Source organism: Molothrus ater, chromosome Z (genome assembly GCF_012460135.2).
Source record: "Molothrus ater isolate BHLD 08-10-18 breed brown headed cowbird chromosome Z, BPBGC_Mater_1.1, whole genome shotgun sequence".
Lineage (NCBI taxonomy): Eukaryota > Metazoa > Chordata > Aves > Passeriformes > Icteridae > Molothrus > Molothrus ater.
Window position 1 is genome coordinate 9,931,384 of NC_050511.2, and position 22,383 is coordinate 9,953,766.

The window sequence follows — 22,383 nt, forward strand, 5'->3', positions numbered from 1 at the left end:
GTATTTCCTGAATCCATGTCACAGTCAGAGAAGAACATTTGGTTGAAGTTTATTAAATGTTTTCTTAGTGTGCTCATGTGGTTTGGTTTTTAAATTTTTTTATTACTGGAAACATTTATTTATTTAAAACATATTTCTTTGATTAAAAAAAAAGACCAAAAAAACAAAACAAAAAAAAAGCCAAACCCAAAACAAAACAGAACTCTAATAATGAGCAAAATGCTTCGGTTTTGGTGAAGAATAGCTTTCTATTCAATTAATAGAATAATCATTCAATTAATCCCACAAGACTTTTAATGGTTTTTTTCTCATCTGCTGAAAAAATATAGTACCCTTGGTTTTGACTGATCCAAAATACACTTTTAGTACCCTGCAGCACAGGCGAATTTAAGGAAGGCTAGATGCGTGTTTTACTTCCAGTATTAGCTCCTGCAGTATTTACTCCTTTAGTCCTCAGGGTGGCTGAAGAGCGGCTGTGGGCTCCAGAGTTTCTCCCTTCCCCTTTCTCTGACCTCACAGTGTGGGATGTGCGGCCATGTGTCCCTTGGAGCTGACTCACCGTGTGTTTACACTCCTGAGACACCAAAGAGGCTGTGCAATAAGAACAGGACATTTTTTGAGGGTACCCAAAAAATTTAGGAATGGTGAAGGGGATGCTGCTAATGGTGTACTATAGGTAGTTAACAGTAATAGAGGGTGTTCAGTGGTTTTTGAATGTGAGCTGGGGAGAAGCAAGCTGGAGTAGTTCTGCCGCTTGTGGGTGAAGTATTTGCTAGTGTACCTGCAGGCTGCAGACAGCTCTCACCCTGCAGACCTCAGACAGAATATATTGTGCAATAATGGCAGTGTTAGAACTTCTTTACATGAGCAGTAGATGGTCAAACCTGGTATAACTTGTTTGTTTTAATTATTATGTGTTAAAAGAAATTGGTCTGCAAAAGGAAAGCCTTGACTGCAGTCTACCCGGGCTAGAGGTGCTCTATGAATGGCAGTGCTTTAGTCCATTCACTGGTGAGTACTTTGCAACTGCATTTGAATATAATCTTGGAATGGTTTGGGTTGGAAAGGACCTTAAAACCATCTCCTTCCAGCAGCCCTGCAAAGCCCAAGGAGACCTTCCACAGACAGGGTGGTTCAGGGCCCCATCCAGCCTGGCCTTGAACACTTCTGGACTAAGGCTAAGCTTAAGGTGGTGTTCCCTGCACTGCAGTGTGCACTGTTCCTCTCCATCCACACCAGGTCTGCCCTGTTTGACCAAAATGTGGTCTTGGCTAGGTTTGTGGTTGTGCTGTGAATATGAGGGCAAGCTCTAGCTGCTAACTATAAAACACTGTGCATGTCCCTCAGCTTTCTGGACTTTTGGCAACTCATTAAATGAGTCCTGATACTCACTTGATGTGAAACTTTTGTTTCAGATATTGGTTTACATGTCTGAAATGTCTCTGGAAGATGGTGTTTGACAAATCTCCTTCTCTGTGATGACACATCTTTTTGTATTAGTGTATCTTGTCCGTGTGGGAAACAGAACTTTTCAGAGGCAACTCAGATTCCAGCAAAACTGCAGACTTGATGCTGGGGCAAGTGTGCAACTGCCTGCACTGCCTTTTCATCAAAAGAACAGTATCTAACAATAACAATATCTAGTAATAATAGATAACAATATCTAATGTTCTGCTAAAACATGCCTCTTTCTCTGAGTGTGATAAACAATGTCTTCCTGTGCAACAAAATCATGATACTGTTGCAGGAGAGCAGAACGAATCTGGCGTGATTCACAGCAGTTGCCAGGCCTCTCTCACCTCCAGGAGCACAAAGAACAGTTAGAAAATGACAAAGCAAACCACTGGCTTCTTAGTAACCTAAGAAAACAAGAAAGAGTGCTCTCTTCTCTTTCCCCGCGGTGGTACGGGGGAAGTCCTGTTACAGTGCCCCCTAAAAACAAATCTTATTGTTATTTTCTACTCCTATCCACAGTACCTCTTCCACCCACAAACTTGCTAGAGTTTAACAAGAATTTCAAGCAAAGAATGGAGAGGGCAAGGCGCAGGAAGCAGTGGTTTGCATGTGGATTGTGCACTGAGATTTGCTTGCAGATGAATCATCATATACTGCTACTGCTTTCACAGCCTGGTCTCCCTAATAGTGTTCCTCTGTTTGAGGCAGGGCCCCTGTGCCCACACGAGGGAATGCAGAAGGAAATTGTTAATAATTGTTGCTGGCAACTGACTGTCCTTATTTCCTAGGAAGGTGTTGAGTTTTTAGCTCAGAATCCTACCCTGCAACATAGGTTATTCTTTTGTTGTGTGCCCATCTTGCTTGGCTCTCCAGGGTCCTTTACCTCCCTGTGTGTCAACCCTGACTGTGCCATGAGTGCCTCATCCCTGCCATTTGTGGTTGGAGCGAACACTGTGGAAGACCAGCGGGCTCGCTGGGAGAGAAAGCGCAGCAGGACAGCCAAGGAACTGCTGGAAACAGAACACCGTTACCTTGAGCAGCTGGATTTGGTGCTCACAGTGAGTATTTCTGCCCCTTCTGATACGTGGGTGCCTCCAGACAGCACATACTTATTCGTGTTGCCATGGGGAAGGGTCAAGAGCAAGATTGTGGTACCTCCCTAATGCCTGGGACATCTGCTGGGGCTGAAAGGGTTTTTTTGTTGTTTTTCTTTTACCTCCTCTGTAATGTTCAATAGCTCATGGATTTGGCTTTTTGGCCTTGGTCTGTACACAGGCATAAATCCTTTAAGTTTTGATTGAGTAGGGTGCTTGCCCTAAGATGCCTGAGATGTATGAACTGTAGGGACACAGAAAAAATTTATGAACAAGATGGTGAAAAACAGATGCATTGGAGGATACTGAAATAAACTCTTTTCAGTGCTGTGGTACTGTTCCATGTGTTTACAGTTGTGGTCAGAGCTACAAGTAAGGCTTACATCTGATGGTGCATATCTTAGGTAGACAGTCACAATATTTGGTAACTTTCCAAACCAGAGAGTGTTCAGGCTGCAACTTCTGGCTTCTGCTGTGTGCTGCAAGTAGCCTTTGAGTGACCTCAGCAGTTAATAACCTTTGCAGCCTCCCAGTACTTGAAGAGGGCTTATAAAAAAGAGGGAGAGTAACTTTTTACACAGGCACATAGTGATAGGACAAGGAGGAATGGTTTTAAACTGGAAGACAGTAGGTTTAGATTAGATGTTAGGGAGAAGTTATTTACTGTGAAGGTGGTGAGGCACTGGGACAGATGGCCCAAAGAAGCTGTGGATGCCCCATCCCTGGAAGTGAGCAGCCAGTTTGGATGGGGCTTGGAACATGTCTCTGCCAAGGGGGAGCTAGATGGTCTTAAAGATCCTTTCCAATCCAAACCATTGAGTAATTCTATGATGATTTGTGAATGCTACCTGTTTGAAATGTTTTTTTTTTTTTCCTGTTTAGTACTTTGTGACCATTTTAAAGGCCAAAGGGACGCTGAAGCCAGCTGTGTTGGAAACTATATTTGGACCCCTGGAGTCCTTATATTCAGCCAGCCAGTAAGTGGACATAGGATGGAATTCCTGTAATTATATTGGGAGGACTCTATATTGATGAGAAAGTAAGATTTGTTGAAATAAGGCTAATACCTTGTAAAACAGGCATTCACTTCTAGCACTGCTAGCCTTAGTGGCACTTGGAGGTGCCCCCAGCAAACTCCTGATCTGTATCACACATCATTGGGTGCCCAATTACCTGACAGTGGTTTAAGCTCAGTAAGCCTGTTCCACAAGGTGTTCTGTGGCTTACTCTCTGGTCTCCAAACATAAATTTGGTGTAGAACCTGGATATGGGGCAGAGAATGGTAAAGGCAGGTCAGCAATGGCAGGAATCAGAAGGAGCTGTGAAAATGCCGTCAGTAATGTATCCCTCACAAGCTATCTCTTCTCCTTGTGCCCAGTGTTCTGTCACTTCACCTGGAAAAAGGGAATTTGGAACCAGGACTGGAAAATTTTTGCCAGAGTCTGGATCTTTATGGCCACTATGCTGAGAATTTGGAGCATGCAAATAAAACCTTGAAGGTAAATATGTACTTTAGTCTTTATAAGGTTTCTCTTTTTCCATTCTGTGAAACTGCCACATCTTTCCATTTGTTTTCTGTCTCTGGAGAGAACAGTTTTCTTACTTTTTCTGGCTTGATGAAATTCTGGCTTTCTTCCACAATAAAATGGTGAAAACTTCTCTACTTAGAGCTTCAAATTTCTGATGCCTTTTCAGGTGTTTGTGTATGTATGTGCATATGGTGAGCACTGCTTTCTGAAACAGTGTTATGTATTTACTCCCACTCCCTCCTAACTGTCAAGTCTAGAGAGTTTCCAGGCTTTCACTACGATACAGTGATCTCTTTCTAGGAATTGTCAGGTCTCCTAGTCTTTCCCATTACCACCAACTGTATCCCAGTAGTGGGATTTCCTCTTCCTTCACATTTTTTTTTCTATGTTGAAGACCATTTCTTCCTCCCACTTATGTCTTCAAATACAACCTGTTTTTGAAGGGAATTAGAAATTTCTAATTTCTCCAGAATATATTTTATTTATTTATTTATTTATTTATTTATTTATTTATTTATTCATTCATTCCAAAGTCGTGACAGCTGTATCTGGAATTTAAACCACTCAACTCCCAGTTTTGTCAGTGCTTGTTCCCAGATGCAGAATGTACTAGGATGTTTCCTTCTTTGCATGCATGTATTCATGCTTTTCATTTTCCAAGAGGAAAAGCCTTTTTGGATACTTGTCTTAAGGTGACAGGAATGCAGATGTGCCTTGCTTTTTGTTGAAAGGCATGGCAAAAAGCCACAAGTCCTAACTGGGTCAACCTTCTCTTTTTCTTTAATTTCATGTATGGAGGGGAGATATCACTTCCATTATCCACTGAAATGAATGATCAGGAGAAAGGGAATGGCTTGCCCATAGCCACAAAAAAAGTTGATGCTTGTGGGCCTGGAGTCCTAAACTCTAAGCTGAAGTGTTCCAGCTTCTGGTACAGACTAGGGCACATAGTTCTTTCTGTGGTTTCAAAGCTAAATCCCTTTTTTTGCTGCACACAGGAGCAAGTGAGGAAAAATAAGTCATTCCGGCGATTTAAGAAACTCCAGGAGACTCGACCTCAGTTTCAAGGGAGGCAGCTAGAGGATCTGCTTCCTTTGCCCCTGCAGAGGCTGCACCAGTAAGTAAGCAATTGTGAGTCTTCAAAGGATTAGCATAAGAAGGGAAAAAGGATTGTATCACTATCTTTGTTGCTATGAAAGAGAAAGTTGCCTACTGTGTCTCAAAATCAGAGCATAGAAACAGCAATGAAACAGACCTAAGGATGTGCCTGTAAAGTGGAATCAGTGTACATGGATGGGAGATGATGCAGGAAGGCAGTTGTGTTTAGCCCTGGCTCCTTCCTCTAGCTCTTGGGTAGAATTGGATGCTTTCTGCTGTCTCAGTAAGCTACTGAAGTTTGGCTTTGAATGGAAGCAAGCTGACTGAAATGCTGCAGAAGTGGTGGTCTCTGCAGCAATGCTTTTGCTCCATTTTTATGCAGACTGCTGACCTGAAGCATTGTGACTATTGGAGATGGCTCTTTTTGGAGAGAAATGAGATTAATGAAGGAGAGCTTCTCTTTCCTCTCTGGTTATCAGGGCCACATGCTTTCCTCAGATATGATGCCTATCACATTTGTCTGAGCCTGGACAGATCCACTAAGGATTGCTGTATCTCCCTTTTGAGGCACCAACCCTTTCAGTCTTCAAGAAATGTTTAGACATCATCATTGGACATGTGTGATTTTTAGGGTTGTCTTAAAAATGCAGAGGCATGAATTGGACTTGATGATCCTTGTGGATGCCTTCCAGCCCAGGATATTCTATGATCATCTCCCCTTTGAAGAGGCAGACTGACTGGCTGAGGAGAGTGCTGCATGCACCCATTGGCAGCCCTTTCCTGGGGAGGGTGTGTGGGTAATAATGGTGTTTTTCTGGGAACCCAGATTCTGCTGCTATAGATCCAGCAGCTGTTTTTCAACCATGATCTTATCTACACTAAAGCAAACGTGAGAGATTGAGCACCTCTTTTCTTTGAAAATAACTTGGAGAGATCATACCACAGTCTTTCATGTAGGTAATGTTTTTAATTAGCTCGGCAGAAGTAAACATTAAACTGACTGGTGGGTTTTTACTGTAATTCTTTGGATAATTGTTTTAAATTTGCAAAACAGCAGTATATTTGTTGCTGTCCAGCTGTTTGGAAAAATGTGAACTTTTTGACAGGAAGTCCATTTTTTTCATTAATCAGTTCTATCATGTTCAAATTTCTTTAAAACTCTTTTAACATATGCCCTAGCATATGACTTTATGCTAGGTCATAGGAGTTCTGCCAGTTTGTGAATCTGTTAAGTTCCTTCTGTTTGACTTTACTGGGAGAAAGCATTTGTAGAGATCTTATCCTCTCCAGTAAAGACTGGAAAGGAAAAAAGAAAAAGGCAGGTCCTAGTTCTTATAGAAATGCCTTTATTTTCTTGTGTGGGCAGGAAATATAGTATGAATACTACCATTCATATACTATTAAAATAGATAGTTCAAAAAGAAATTTGTTCTTATTGAAGGCAATAACAAAACATGTGAATTTTGAGACAGCCTCATGATCTTAAGTGATTTGTGAGTCTGCTTCTGTTGGATCCCCAGGAAAAGCCAAAGGTTTGCAGATGTACAAAATACTTGGGTTATTTTAGCTGAGACATTTGATGATAAAATGAATGAATGAAGTGTGACCAAAACTGCCTGGTTAGGCTTACTCTGTCTCCTGGCTGAGTGTTGTTCACTGCACTGTTACTAACAGGAGGTGCTGCTGCTGTTCCTGGTATCTCGTTGTGAACTAAACCTGCTCTCTCCACCTCAGGTACAAGCATTTCTTCAGAGACCTGCTGGAGAACACCAGCCCAGACACTGATGAGTACCAGAAACTTGCAAGTAAATGCTGGCACTTTGATCAATGATAATATTGATCATTGATCTTGCTGAGAATATCTTGACTCCCACCTACTGCCTGGCTCCAAAGGAAAAAAAATCTTGCTCTCTCTCTGGGGTTCTAGTGGATTATTATTATTTTCCTTCTCCATCTTGATCAAGATGTCCCTGAGAACATGTTAGGAATAAAAATATGGAGTAACTGCCTGTGAAAATGGCCTAATATTTAGTTTGAAGAAATGGCAGCTGTTTTTTTTAAACTCTGCTGCTTGTGAGGCACTGGAACAGGTAGCTCAAGGAATTTGCTGATGCCCCATTCCTGGAAGAGTTCAAGGCCAGGCTGGATATGGTCCTGATCAATGTGATGTATTTGAAGGTCCCTGCCCATGGCAGATGGGTAAAAACAAGATGATCTTTAAGGTTCTTTCCAACCCAAACCATTCTCTGACTCTCTTGGTCACATGCCTCAATTTTCTAGGATAATTCGTGACCTTCATGCTACATCCAGTCACTAGAGGTGTCTCCCAGGGCTCAGTATCAGGGTCAGTCCTGTTTAATATCTTTATTGATGATCTGGATGAGGGAATTGAGAGCACCCTCAGCCAGTTTGCAGATGGCACCAAGCTGGGTGTGAGTGCTGATCTGCTGGAGGGCAGGGGGGCTCTGCAGAGGGATCTGCACGGGCTGGATCCATGGGCCAGGGCCAATTGTTTGAGGTTCAACCAGGCCAAGTGCTGGGTCCTGTCCCAGGGTCACAACAACCCCCTGCAGCTCCAGGCTGGGACAGTGGCTGGAAAACTGCCCAGTGGGAAAGGCCCTGGGGGTGCTGGTCAGCAGTGGCTGAACATGAGCCAGGGTGTGCCCAGGTGGCCAAGAGGGCCAAGGACATCCTGAATGTATCAGCAATGGTGTGGCCAGCAGGACCAGGGCAGTGACTGCCCCTCTGTGCTGGGCACTGGTGAGGCCACACTGCAAGTGCTGTGTCCAGTTTTGAGCCCTTCACTGCAGGAGAGACACTGAGGTGCTCGAGCGAGTCCAGAGAAGGGCAGTGGAGCTGGAGGAGGGTCTGGAGCACAAGTCCCATGAAATATGTCTGAGAGAGATGTGGGTGTTTAGTCTGGAGAAAAGGGGTGACCTGATCACTCTCTACAAGTACCTGAAAGAAGGTTGTGGCCAGCTGGGGATTGGCCTCTTCTCCCAGGTAACAAGCAACAGGAGGAGAGGAAATGGCCTCAAGCTGTGCTAGGGAAAGTTCAGAACGGACATTGGGAGGCATTTCTTCATGGAAGGGGTTGCTAAACACTGGAATGGACTGCTCAGGGAAGTGGTAGAGTCACAATCCCTGAAAATGTTCAAGAAATGACACTCAGTGCCATGTCTACTTGACAAGTAGGTATTCAGTCCTAGGTTAACTCAGTTATCTCAGTAGTCTTTTCCCATCTAAATGATTCTGTGGTTTTTACAAGCAGTTAACACCACTTGTAGGGCATTTTCCTGTTTTTGCTTCCAAATCCAGGAAATTAGTCCTCTCTCTGATGTTTCATTGGCAATTGTTTTCAAGAACTGCAGAATTGTTAGTTGGAAAGAGGCCTCTGGAGGCGATCTAGTCCAATCTTTCAGAAATTTCTGAATAAAGCTGTTGTTGATACTTGTTTTAAAACTTTTCTTCTTAATTTAATGCTGTCTTTTCTTAGCAAGATGTATAAATACCCATTGATGTGAAAGATGTGAAATAGGCATTCATTTGTGATAACTTCAAAGTATGCTGCTATAATTTCAGAGACTATGAAATCTGTTTGTGAGGTATCTCACTGGGTCCAAGACATCTTTGATAAGAGAGAGAACTCCTTGCAGCTACTTCGGGTTCAGAAATTGCTCAAAGGACAAAAGACTCAGGTTTTGACTGCAGGTGGGTCTTACTGACAACTCTGTTTTTCTTCTGCCATGCTGAGATATTTGTACGTATGTTCTCCTTCATCTCTGACTCAACTCACAATTAACCAGTTTTCCCCTTCTGCCCAAATTCCAAAGATAGGTGGTAAAGGAGTATGACTACTAATTCAAGCACTCTTTTTTTTTTTTTTTTTTTAATTAAGAATTTTTGAGTAAGGATAAGCAACAGCTTAATTGCCTGACATTCAGATAGGAGAAGCTGATGACATATGGTTAGAAAGTTAGGAGCCCAAGAAGATCAGGAGTGTAAGTCCTGGGTGGGAATGAAAGAGAGACACTAAATTCTTTTGGCTGAGTGTAAGCAGTGGCATTATACCTACTCCATTGCAGGAATCACAGGTTCCTGAGTGTCCAGGGCACAAGAACTGTGGTGTTGTTCACATTAAGCAACAAGAATATTGGCATTCTGCTCTCACCCTTCATATGAAGAATTTTATCTGCCTGGTTAAGCTGAGCCAGAAATCACTGTATTTGTGTTGATTGTTGAGATAGTTTAAGCCACAGTCACTGGCATGTAAGAACATTTCAATGGATAGGTCTCTTCTGTGACTGGGTGCTATCCATGCCCGGACCACCCTCTGAGCTGTGTAGGAAATATTGTGAGAACTGTGCCCAGTCTGAACAATTATGATATGGTCATTTGGGGTTTCACCTGTAGCTTTACTCAACTCAGCTATTTCAGAGGTTATCCAGGCACAATGCTGCAGCTGCAGAGGAGTGTTAAAGTCACTGTGTGTGAAGGTCTTTAATGCAAGAACCTCCAGGTACTTGTGAATGTGGTTGTAATTAACATGTGTGGATTTTGGATGAAAAAATCTCTCCCCACTGGGATGGGGAAAAACCCAGACAAAGCTTGTGGGCTGAGATAAAGAGAGTTTAACTAGTAAAGCATAAGCTGTTCATGCATGCAAAACCATTCAAGGAATTCATCCACCATCTGCCATGGGCAGGCAGGTGTTCAGCTATTCTAAGGAAAGGGCTCTGACCTGGGCCCTACCATAGTAGTTACCTGGAAAGACAAGAGCTAGCACATTAAAACTCCCCCCTTTCCTTCTTCTTTCCACAGCATAACAGGCTGAACATGATGCCATATGATATAGAATGTCCCTTTGGGGATTTCGGATCAGCTGTCCCAGCTGTGACCCTTCCCACATTCATGTGCACACCCAACCTCCTCACTTGCGGCTTGAGCAGCAGAAAAGACCTTGACACTGAGTAGTGCCTACACAGAAATAAACAAAAGATCCCTGTGGTGTTAATGGTTGTTTCAGTGCAAATCCAAACCAGCCACTATGGGAAAAGATAACTCTATCCCAACCAAACCAGCATAGGTAGAACAAAGGTTACTTATCAGAGGTTATTCTCAAAGATTCTCAGGCAATGGGCAAATTAATTTACAATTCTCTTTCCTGTCCTTAGAATGTTTTGGTGCTGCCAGGTGAAAGGGAGCTAACACAGGAATGCTCTGCTTATACTGAACAGATGCATGTGTGGGGGTACCTGGGCACATTTGGGTAGTGTGTAAGTAAAAAGGTAAATCAGTTATCCTGATTAATGTTAGAACTAATAAGATTACACCATGAAAACAAACAAAGAAACTCCCCGAAACAGTATAACTAGACCAGAGATGGCCATTGTTTCAGTGTTTGGTCCACCGATTATTTTGGTCTCTGAAAATTCTGAGATGTAGTAGGATGAGTGTTGAGGGTCAGTAAAGGCATTTCCATTATCTAGGACAGAGAATTCTTGTAGTCATGTTTTCCATTGGTTGGAGTTACATAGTTAGCTCTCATTGGATATGAGAAGCACAAATGTAAGAGGCAGCTGGGGCTTGCTAGTTTTGGGCCAGCTTTCCAGAAAAAAATAGCTTTTGCAAGACAGTTAAGATTGTCCTGTTGCCAGGCAGGAAGGAACATAGAGAAAACAAAATGCTGTGGGTTCAGAACAAAGGGGGACTGTTGGAGATGGGTATCTCTCATTTTCCAGTGTCTCTGAGATATCCTGCTACCACTAAGGAGACCCTGCTTTTCTTGCTGCCTTCCACATTCAGGACAAATACTGTATCAGCCAGAACTGCCTCCTTAACTGAGCACATTGTTCTGTTATCCAGAGCTTCCCTTGGGATATTTTCTTGCCCTTCTTTCACAACAACTTCCTAGAACTTGTACACCTGGGAATCCTGGACATGGATCTATATTCCAAGACTTCCAGTACAGTCTGGGCAGATTGTATGCCTGTGAGTCTGATCACAGCATAGCCTGAGGGAAACAGCTCCCATCCCAGCCCCATGCTTCTGACACCTTCCTCCCATTAGTTTTTTTAAACCTGGATTGATTCCTCATCCTTCTCTTCCTCAGTTTCTTATTAAGGTAAGAGGAGTGGTTCCAGTGGAATAAACTAAGCAGGAATTCACTCGCTTGTTTTGTGACTGTAGCATTCTAATAAGACACAATCCACAATGAAATCCACTGTATTTTTATTCTAAAAGGTATTTATAGCTCATGCAGAAGCTAAGGCATGAAAGAGTGGCTGAAATTCCCTGGCAGATATTTCCTAAACAAGATCAGGTGGCAATACCTTGTTATGGATTTACAGTTTTATGAATAATCTTCCTGGCAGGTGTCCTCATAATTCCCATGAGTTGATGGCTATCTTCCACAATAATCTTAGTAAGAAGTCCTACTTTATTTTATTTATTTCATTATTATTATTTTTAAATTGCTGCTTACAGCTAGGTTTATCAAATTGTTTTGATTATTTCCCTCCTGCTTTCATTTGCTCTTGTTTTATCACAATTAATTTCATAGGTGGATGACACTGGGCTCTGTTTTGCAAGAGAGGTCAATAGGTTGCCTATTCAGATCTTCCTCATTTTCTATCTCCTTTCATGCCTTCTCTTTAGAACAGTAATCTGCAATTGGTATTTTCTTGCTACTGTAGGTCTGTATATAGTTAGAAGATCTGTGAAATATGGTTTTGTTTTGTTTTGTTTTGGGGAGGTTTTTTGAGCTTATTTATTTTATTACCACACACAAACCAAGGAAAATATAAGTTTTCAAACCTGAAGCTACTTTCTGTTATATCACTAATGACAAACAAGTGGGCAACACAGTTTGAGATAGTTCATGTTGTGTTTTCTGAAGGCTTATGTTAATTTAAAGGTATGCATACCGTTCTCAAACTGTGTTTTTGTTCTGATCACTTTAAACAGACTTGCATATGATAATATACTCTTAGTTAAAATAGTAGATTTATAACAACTTCAGCTGCTCTTCATATACTAAACGTTTTGGGCTGGTTTCTGCTTCTGCACGGGTGCTATCGGCGCTGGTGGGCCGGACCCAGCTGACATCCAGTGCCTTCTAGTGGCTGGAATTGATGTAGAACACGGCAGCCTACAAGGGGGGCTCACCCCATATTCCCGTTTGTCTCATTACATCCCTTACTTTTTACTCCTGCCTGCTGTCCCTCAGCTCTCACAGCTGCCTCTGTTTCCATGCCCAGGGCGCTGGTATATCCGGGAAGGCTGGCTTTTGGTGGTGCCTGCAAAGGGAGAAGAACTGAAGCGCAGGATGTTCTTCCTGTTCTCTGATATCCTCATTGCAGCGAAGCCCTGCCACCCGCTGCACCTGCTGAACTCCAGCAAACTGTCCTGCCAGGCTGTCTACCCGCTCCACCAGTGCTCAGTGGATAAAGTGTTCGGCCACACGTGGAGCCAAGGAGGGCTCCTCAGTGTAAGTCTTCCCACCTGTGCCAGGCAGAAGTGCCAGTGGAGTCAGCCCTGTAAGCAGGTCTCCAGCTGTCTCAGCAGCAGAGGGACCGAGATGATGACAGTGGTGACAAAAATGCAGTGAGCAAGTCTGAGTTAGGACAACCCTTTCCTTCTTGAGTGATGCAGGTACTTCTCCTTTCGTGGAGTGGAGCCTCCTGCACACTCTGGGGTTACAGGCTGCTGGTTGCTTATCTTAGCTCAGGTGAGGAGGCTCCACCAGGACTCTGACATGCCCTCATCAGAGCCACAGGTCTGGGGGACAGCCACACACTCACGTGACAATAAATTACAGATTACAGACTGAACACATGGAAAAACAGTCAATGAAAAAGATGTGGATGTTATTGAAACAGATGTTGTGCATCCAACTCCCTGAGGGCTGCAGATTCCTTGACAGGGACCAGTCTTCTCTCTGCAACCCCCCTCTGCAGGGGTTTCAAAGTCAGCTCTTCCAAGGTTGCACCTAGGGCTGTGTTAGCTCTTTTCTTGTGAATTATGACAAAGAACTCTTTGAGCAAGCTGTGAGCTGTAGATGATGGCAGTGGAAGGACCCCCAGGGACATGGAATATGGTAGAAAACTGGATGAGCTGCTGAGAATAATTGCTCACCTCCAAACAGGTCAGAATGAGCTGTCAACTTTCACTGGAAACAATGGACAAGACTGGCACTTGTTCTGTACTGTACAGTCTCTGGCTTCACTCAATATTAAGACTAAATTTTTCTGTGTGGGAAGAAAGAGGGTAAAAATTAGCATGCAGGGACTGAATTCAGTGGTGATGATTTTACTGCAGCTGCTGCCTTGGCAAGGAATGCCAAAATTCTGCTTGTTTTTCAGCTTTCCTTTCCACACAAGACACTGCTGTTGATGTCCAGCAACCAACAAGAGATCAATGACTGGTACCGGAGTCTCACAGCTGCAGTCAGGTAGGCATCTAGGCTCCAGAGGTGGACGAGGACAGGACATAGAAGTGACCTCTGGACCTGTGTGTGGTTATAAGGGCGATGGAAGCAGCCTGATCCTGGCAGCCAGGACACAAGGGAATAATGAGGACAGATTTCCCACATTAACTGTGAATTTCCCCTTTGTTTTCCTCTGCAGGCAGCTGAAAGCCTGACCCAGCTGAGTACAAGACAGACTGGCAGGACAACCACCCTCATGGCAGAAGCTTCCACAATCTTAAAAAATGTTCAGGGACATATAGTAGCACTGGATTGAGAAGGACTACGCACTGTGTTTGTGAGATGATGAATGCTTTGTTAGCTGCCCTAATGCTCATACAGATACTGCAAAAAAAGCATTTGTGCACAAAAAAATCCCACTTATCAAGGATTTCCCCCAATTTACCTTAGAAGCTTCTAGCTTTTTTGCACTTTAGTAAACTCAAGATAACTTAAGGTCAAGCAGATGGGAGTGTGACTTGTTTTCCCTCATTTTTTTAAAGGAATTTTTGTACTTTGTTAAAGCCTCAGCATAGACTTTTAATAATGTGGAAGTTGTGTAGCAGTTTGGTTCAGAAAACATCTATTTGAATACAGTCAATTGCAAAGAGAACAATTTCAAGGTTATTAGAAACAAAAAGATTGAAGTCTGTCTGACTGACCTTGTAGCAGTCTGACTGTTTTTTCTTCTTCCTTAACCAGTACCACCCATCCTTAATTTCTCACTGGCGTTTATTAAAACAGAATTGGTACTGTGTGAGTTAAGTGTCTCAAAGGGAGAATGTATTATGGGGGTTCTTTGTCTTTCCATACAATTAGCTTGCTACACAGGGCCACTTGTTTAAATCTCTTAAATTTGTGAAACTTGGGAGGAAGAAATGCAACAAAGTTTAGGAAGCCACACTGGTTCCACTGTGTTTTGCCAAGAAAGGTTGGGCCAGGTGTTCTTGAAGTCCTTTCCAACTGGGTATTCTATCCTGTGATTTTACATTTGGGTTTTGTTTTGGGGTTTTTTTCACTTCAAAGTTACAGCTAGGACTTTCAAGAACTAGCTGGGCCTGAAATTAAAGACAAAGCTAACAAATTAACATTCTTATTGCTCAGTAGTTGTATCACTCTTAAGAAGTTCTGCTACTGACCCTTTTTATTCCAATAGAGTAATAGAGATGTCTTACAATCCTGCCTCTGAAGCTGGCTGGGGTGTCTGTCAAGCTCTTGCTGGATTACTATGACTCATGACTATGTTACCACCTTATAGGACAAGTTTCTTTTGGTTTCTCTTTATAGTACTCAGCTCAGTGTTACCATCCTATTTACATTCAGTGCTTCTTAAACAGCAGAAGTATCTTATTTCTCACCAAACTTCCCACCCTGAAATGCTGAACACTGGCTCCTAGAACACACTGTTAGCAAATCCATTTTTCTGGAATAAGCTATTAACTTACAAGCACAGGAATTATGCTGAGTCAGGGGAGGTTTATGTAGGACATTACAAAGAATTTCTTCACAAAAGGGGTGAATAGACACGAAGGAGCTGCCCAGGATGTGATGGAGACACAGTTCCAATCACACCTGGAGACGTTAAAATTAAGACTGGATACAGCACTTAGTGCCTTAGTCTGGCTGACACGGTGGTGTTTGGTCATAGGCTGGATTTGATAACTTCAGGTCTTTTCTGCCCTAAATGATTCTCCGAACACAACTCAAATACAAGCAAACCGACTTTCTGAACAAAGTTTATTTACATAGAAAATACCGATCATCACAGCTCCTAGCTTTATTTCCTTCTCCTGCTGAGTGTCATCTTCAAACTACTGGGAGGAAGTGGTGAAACTCAGCAGCCCTCTCCATGGCAACTTCCATCACTCTCCATCCCTCCTGCCTGCCTCACACACCATCCCTTCCCTGGGCCACGGGGGGGCCCTAGACGGGGGTGCCGCGGGCCCGCTGCGCGTCCTGCCGGTACCCCTTGAGCAGCTGGTTCAGCAGGGTCCTGTCGGAGTCGCGGCGCGGGCGGACGAGCGGCGGCAGCGGGTTCCCCTTCAGCTCGATCACCGCCATCTTAGCGCGGTCCAGCCCGTCCCGGTTGGGGATCTGCAGCAGCCGCGTGTAGCTGCCAGCGTGCGGCTGGAAGCGGGGCGCCAGCACCTTGAACAGCTTGTGGATGAGGTCCTTCTCCTGCGGGGCGGCACGCTCAGCCCCGGCTCCGCGGCGGGCCGGGACCGATGCGGGGCTGGGGGGTACTTACGGTCAGCCAGAAATCCGCCATGCGCATGGCGCGCTCGTCCTTGTCCCCCCGCTTGGCGTAGTCGATGAGCTGCGGGGGGGAAGGAGGCGGCGGGTCAGGAGAGAGAGAGGCGGCGGGTGAGGAAGGAGGCGGTGGGTCAGGAGAGAGGCGGTGGGTCAGGGTGCCTCGGCCGCCCGCCACCCCCCGGCCCGGCCCGGCGCGGTGCCGCCGCTCACCCGCTCGGCGTAGCCGCGCATCTCGTCGGCCCGCGCCCAGGGCGTCTCGATGCGCTCATAGCGCACCAGCGCTGTCACCAAGTTCCGCAGCAGGTCCAGGCGCGACCGCGGGCTGAGCCCGAACCGCCGGTAGACGCGGCCATGCGAGATGGCGGCCGCCACCGACAGCCGCATCCCGCCGACCGACCGAGCGCCCGGCCTCCGCCGCCGCCTCCCGGCAGCGCCCGGGCGCCGCGCAGCCCGCTGGGAGCTGTAGTCACAGCCGCAATCCCGCCGTCCCGGAACGGGTCAGGCTGGAGAGGCTCCACGGCGGACAGCTGATCCAGCCTGCCTGCTCGAACAGGGTCATCCTGGAGCACACGGCACAAGAACGCGTTCATGCAGTTCTTGAGTGTCTCGGATAAGGGAGACTCCGCTGCCTCTCCGGGAAATCTGTTCCAGTGCTCGGTCACCCGAACGAGTAAAGAAGTTCTTCCTCCTGCTGAAGTGGGACTTCCTGTGCACCGGTTTCGGCTCCTTGTCCCGTGTCCCATCGCTCCGCACCACCGAGCAGTGCCTGGTCCATCCCCTGACCCCCCCTGCAGACACTGACAGACATGGATAAGGTCCCCTCTCAGTCTCCTGTGGAGGATGAACACGACCAACTCCTGCAGCCTTTTCTCATGAGAGACACTCCAGCCCTTTAATTCCATTTGCCACCCTCCGCTGGACCCGCTCTAGGAGCTCCCCGTCTTCTGGCGCTCAGGAGCCCAGAACTGGACGCAGCGCTCCGTGCTGGGACACGATCACCTCCCTCGCCCTGCTGGCACTGCTGCTCCTCACGGAGTTCAGCCCGCAGCCGCGTACCGGGACCTCGCACCGGGACAGGGAGCCGGGGCAGAGCCGGCCGAGCGGGGGATGCTCGCGGGCGCGAAGGAGCCGCGCCGCGGCGATCCAGGGTCCCGGCGGTCCTCTGCTAGTTCTTTTTAAAACTATCGGATGTAAGCCAATTAAACAAGAAGATTTTAAAATGTCTGACTAAAATACACTGCTGTGTAATTGGTTAAAAGGAAAAGGACTAAAAGGACTGCATCGTGTCATACGACTACCATCTGGCTTTCCCCAAATGCACACATCAAGTAACTGAGATCCTGCTTTCCACGAATTATTGACAGTTCTGTTCTGTTATCCTCATACTGTCACGGGAACAGTACTACTAGCAGGATCCTCAGGATCTACTAGCAGGATCCGGGAACTCCTTTGTCTACCTTTTCATTCCTAGATCTGCTAACCATAGATTTTTGTCTTTAACACTTCGCTTCCACTATCTACTTTCTAAAACTGAAGACGGTTGTTACTGTGACTGTTCCAACTTTTTCCTTTTTTTTTTTTTTTTCCTTCCCTCCCCCGCCATGTTTCACTATGATTTATAGATACTTTTCGTATTGTTTACACATTTACCCGCGTATCGGGTATTTCCCCATTAGCGGTGGCGGGATGCCGGGGAGCTCCGGAGCCCCGTGCCGCATCCCCGGGCTGTGCAGGAGCTGCGCACACCCGGCAGCCTGCGGTGCTGGATCCAGCCTCGTGTAGCCCTGATGAGGCAAAGGAGCCACCAACCATCCACAGGGCAGGGGTGGCTGTGTGCTTTATTCCCACGAAGTCTGAAACCCACCCCAGCTTGCAAGAGCTCATGTCCCAGAGTCGAAGAACTATGACAGTATTGTTCAGCTCCAAGAAAAGTGCTAGAAGGCAGAGTAAGGAGATTTCCTGCCATCTGTTTCTTCCAGTTGCAGAGAAAGGGCAAAGTGTAATAAAAAGCAGCTACCAACAGTGTAAGAAAAAATATCTTTGTTATTTTGAATACATCATAAAATCACAGTCATCTTATACACATTTTAGTATTTTATATATAAATAAAGTGAACAGTATAGTTATTGGAATGTGTAAAAGGAACAAACGTATGGATTTTTTAAAGTGTGAAATTAAGAGAGAATTGGACCTCACCCCCTCCTTTTGTTGCTGCTCTGGGACTTGGTACATTAACTCTGAAATACTTCTAGGCAGAAGGCTATGCAAGCTGTGATGCTAACAGTAACTCCAGGCACCACCCTAATTCCATTTACAATCAATTTTCCTCTCCTTTTCTTATTTAGTCTGACTATATAGGAATTCTTGTGTGTCAGAACTACAGCCTTGCAACAAAATGTTAAACCCATTAACAATCAGAATTTTCTTATCACTACACACTCTTGCAAATGTTCCCATTAAATATATTTCTAATATTAATAAAATAACAAATTCTTTATTATCCTTCTGCTTATAATTTGATGTCTTAACATCAAAATAATATTTATTTCTAATAAAATTATACATACCATTTATATGAAACAAAGTTGTCATGTGCATAAGCCTGGTAATGAGACTAGCCATGAGTGTAGAAGTTTCTACTTTCTTGTTTTGGATTCTTGGGAAAGTTTGTTATTTTTGGAGCCGCAGAGTAATAAATAATTTGCAAGGTAATGACTTCTCTGGCTACCACTAAGGAAACTTAAGATTGAAAATGATTCCTCTGCTCTGGCTTTATGAAACATTTGGTGGGCTGAAGAAAATGACAGTTTTCTGAACCTTTTTGTGTTTACCCCAAAATCTGAATGAAATGTTGCTGATACAATGTTTTATGAGTTACCACACAGGTAAGCAGAACCGAGAAAGTTCCATGCAAAGATCTCAGCTGGATGTGGCCTGAAGGCTGAGCCTTCCCAGCCAGCTGTGCTCAGAGGGACTCTCCCTGCTGTAGGAATTCCTGTGTCATGCCGGGTGGTCTTTGCCATAATGTTCCCTCCTTGCTGCTGAGACTCAAACAGTTTTGAGGCAGGAAATCTGTGCAGAGGAGGGCAATGCCAAGGGCAAGCCCAAGGAACACATTCTGTCACTTTCTTTTTTTTAATACTGTGAAAGCCAATCATGCCAGCTCCAGAAAGGGAAGTCATTGAGGTTTCCATTCAGAAAGGCATGTAAGCATGTGCTATTTTTATATTAATGAATCTGTAGGAAAACTTGCTGTACTTACAGCAAAATATGTATTTTATCTGCTTTTCTGGTCCAGTCTCAGAATAGCTCTTCCCCGGGCACTTTTACACAGCAGGGCACTTGTCACGTCTCCCTGAAATTTGATGGTCAAACTGTGGGAACTTCTCATTGGGTATGTGCCTCTATTCAGAAAAGCAGAACTTAGAACTAAAATAAGTGCCTTTTTTAGAATACATCACTTTGTGGGCAGCAAGAATTAGTATTTAGTTTGTATATAGGAAGTGACTCATCTAACAGAAGTTAGATTTATTCAGTGTAGAAGGTCAAAAACCTGCAGCTACTAATTCTCTAGTGGGAGCCAGCCTGATCCAGCAGGGTGCAGTGGTAAACATATGCAAGGATTCCATAATTTGCTAGATTTAAAAATACAACATTTGACATTTAACAAACTTAATTAAAATGGCATATTCATCAATAACATAATCTATACTCAGTTGCCTGCTTCAAATCAAGAAAATAAGACACAATTGCCTCAGTTCATGCTATCTTTGAGGTTTTTTCCAGCCTGCTGCATATAAGACCATCCCTCTTTTGGACACAGGTACCTTCCCCAAGTCTCCCTTATTATGTGATTCACAAGACTGCTTGGATCTGCAGCTGCTGGCAGAGCTCCTCCCAGGCAGAGGAGAAGCCCAAGGACCACAGGGTTAGATTTCTAGAATTTTTTTCAGCTATCCCCATGACTTAGGCATTGCTTTGTAAATATTGATACAGATATAACGTGAAAAGAAATACAGAACACTCATGTTCTTAAAAGCTAATGCCCTGGCTTGTGGCTTAGTGGCAGTGAGACATTGGGAAATGGCTACAGGAATGAACACATCCTCTTAAGACAGTACACAGAAGTTATGGAAAAGTCTAGACAACCAGCTGTTTATGCAGCATGACCTGTACTGATGCTGTCAGGATTACACCAACTGTCTTTCAGCCCAGAGAATATGGAATGGAATCCAAACCTTTATGTATTTTCTGAAAAGGCCCTTCTTCTATTTTTACCTGCATTTATTCTACTAGAACATGCAAGCCCTGAAATACATGGCAAAGTAACAACTTTCTCTTTGCATTTGTGACATGGACACTACCAAACACTAAACATACTGTAGAAGTAGCAGCTACACAGACACAACATTGAAATTTTGTGCTTAATATACTTCTTTATATTCTAAGCATGGCAACGTCCTCAGCAGCTGTAGTAATCCAAAAGAAATGGCAACATACATCATCCATGAGGTATGGTATAACTTGTGCATCCAATTTTCCAGTGTAAATAAAGGGCACTCCCTTTTATCCCCATTCACAAGTATAGGATCCCATGTGCAGTACCTCACCTTAGCCATCCTCGTACCAGTTGAAATGTTTTGTCATGTGCACTCCTGCACATACTCACACTCCTCATACACCCAGCCAAACACACTGCCACTCTGTTGTTGCAGTCTGGTGAAAGCCATTTAGGTTGGTCTCATGCAGCAGAGGAACAAAACAGGTGGAAGCTCTTTGCAAACATGAGGCCTTTCTCTGGTCTTGATTTCACTCAGACTTCAGAATCAGCTACCAAGGAAGACATGCACCTGCAGGAGGTCAGAACCTGACTCTTTCTGCAGGGCTGGGATATATTTTGTTCTTGCCAATAAGCCTGACTGATTCACTTTTGATTTGGTTTCCTGCTTTAAACATCCCCTTTATCTTGATTATCTTTGTGTAATGTATCCAACACAAATCTGTTGAGAAAGCTAACTGGCCTTCACACTGAGCAGTGGGGCAACGGTAAAGAAAAAGTATTGTTTGAGTGTGTCCTAAAGTAGTTTAGGACACACACATCTTTTGACTGTCTTTGAACAATACTCTAGCAACACAAAGCCGAATAATTTACTGATCAAGCAGCAGCACCCTTGGTTAACCCTTCAACTTTTTTTTTGCCTTTTTCTGCCTTGATGAGGCATAGTAGAAGGCACGTCTCACTTAGAGATGGCCTCTGCTGTGAAACAGGGGTCCACTTCTCACACTCTCCTGAGCCTGGGGACAGTAGCTGGAGACTTGAGTTTTGTGGTATAATTTATTTGCATTCATAAAGTAACTGTGGACCAAAGTGTTCACTATCAACATAATTCAAGGATGATGTTCAGCTAACCCTTTGTCCCTGGCAAAATTTGTGTACTGGGTCATTTGGACATAGAATGCAAAGTAGGCAGATGGAATGCTGTGGTCTGTGTTATTAGCTAGAGCATGCCTTAATCATACTATATGCTAAGAAGGTTTTTTTGATAGTCTAGGTACAATGCACAGTGCAGGCTTGGCAGTATGGAATTTCTGCAAGGAGGCTACCATGAACCAGGAAAGCTACAGTACAGGCAGCATGGTTCAGGAAAAGCAGAAAGAAAAATGGGAAATAAGATATATATATATATATACACACACACATAGATATATATATATATATATATTACATTGTCAGTGCATTTTTTTTATCTTGAAGAATTCTAAAGAGGCTTTGTTGTTCAGTAGGAATAGCTAAGGGTGGTCTGCCTTCTGTATCCTGGTGTTTCTGGATGTTGCCCGTGGTTTGTAGTCTTCTCCGGATCCAAAGTCTACTGTGTCGTGATAGTTTGTGAATTCCTGAGGTAATGGAAACTCTTCTGTTGATGAGTGAGTCCTGTGTCCAAACACTCTCTCTTGCAGCTCAGCGATGTCGTTTCTGATGTCTGCCATCATCAGCAATAGGAAATCAAATGAACCCGGTGGCCCCTGCAGTCACAAGGCACTGCCATTAATCACAATCCACAGTTTTCAAACTGGCTGATAGAATTACTCCTGCAGGGGTTGTTCAGTAAAATTCTGCTTTGTATCAATTGCCAAAAGTCTGTTTTTTAACCACCTTTAATCAGGAAACAATTTTTGAAAGAATCAGATGTTTTTGCAGACAGAGCTTACATTTACAAAATGCTCAGTCCTTTTGTCACTTAACAATTCCTTTGCTTCATAAGAATACCTTCAGACCTCATGGGAATAGAGGAGATTAATCTTGGTTTCTTGTCTTCTTGCTTATTAAACTGACATAAATTACATTCTTAGAATGATTAATCAACAAATTCTTTTAAGACTGCTATTATTTGTCAAGTGTCTTTTCAATATGGTAACCTTGCTGCTGTCCATCACTTTCTAAATATATTGGTAATTACAATGCAGAGAGTATCTGATTTTAGAAAAT

The 22,383-nt window shown here is 44.0% G+C and overlaps 3 protein-coding genes across 3 annotated transcripts in view; 1 reads left to right on the forward strand and 2 right to left on the reverse strand.

Moving 5' to 3' along the window:
* The first annotated feature begins 2,366 nt into the window (after positions 1-2,366).
* ARHGEF39 (Rho guanine nucleotide exchange factor 39) lies at positions 2,367-14,403 on the forward strand. Its single transcript, XM_036403986.1, has 9 exons — positions 2,367-2,513; positions 3,432-3,526; positions 3,928-4,048; positions 5,077-5,195; positions 6,911-6,981; positions 8,759-8,887; positions 12,436-12,665; positions 13,540-13,628; positions 13,804-14,403. The coding sequence occupies exons 1-9, from the start codon at positions 2,367-2,369 to the stop codon at positions 13,817-13,819; spliced, it is 1,017 nt and encodes a 338-aa protein (XP_036259879.1). The 3' UTR covers positions 13,820-14,403.
* Positions 14,404-15,363: 960 nt separating this feature from the next.
* Positions 15,364-16,319, reverse strand: MRPL17 (mitochondrial ribosomal protein L17). The gene is made up of 3 exons (XM_036403987.2): positions 16,107-16,319; positions 15,892-15,960; positions 15,364-15,821 (listed from the first exon to the last, which is right to left on the reverse strand). The coding sequence occupies exons 1-3, from the start codon at positions 16,278-16,280 to the stop codon at positions 15,567-15,569; spliced, it is 498 nt and encodes a 165-aa protein (XP_036259880.1). The 5' UTR covers positions 16,281-16,319; the 3' UTR covers positions 15,364-15,566.
* Positions 16,320-17,921: 1,602 nt separating this feature from the next.
* The window catches only part of CCBE1 (collagen and calcium binding EGF domains 1), a 95,560-nt gene continuing 91,098 nt past the window's right edge, over positions 17,922-22,383 (reverse strand). The window contains exon 11 of the mRNA XM_036403249.2: positions 17,922-21,920. Coding sequence (XP_036259142.1) covers positions 21,687-21,920 — 234 coding nt within the window. The 3' untranslated portion in view covers positions 17,922-21,686. The remainder of the gene's footprint in view (positions 21,921-22,383) is intronic.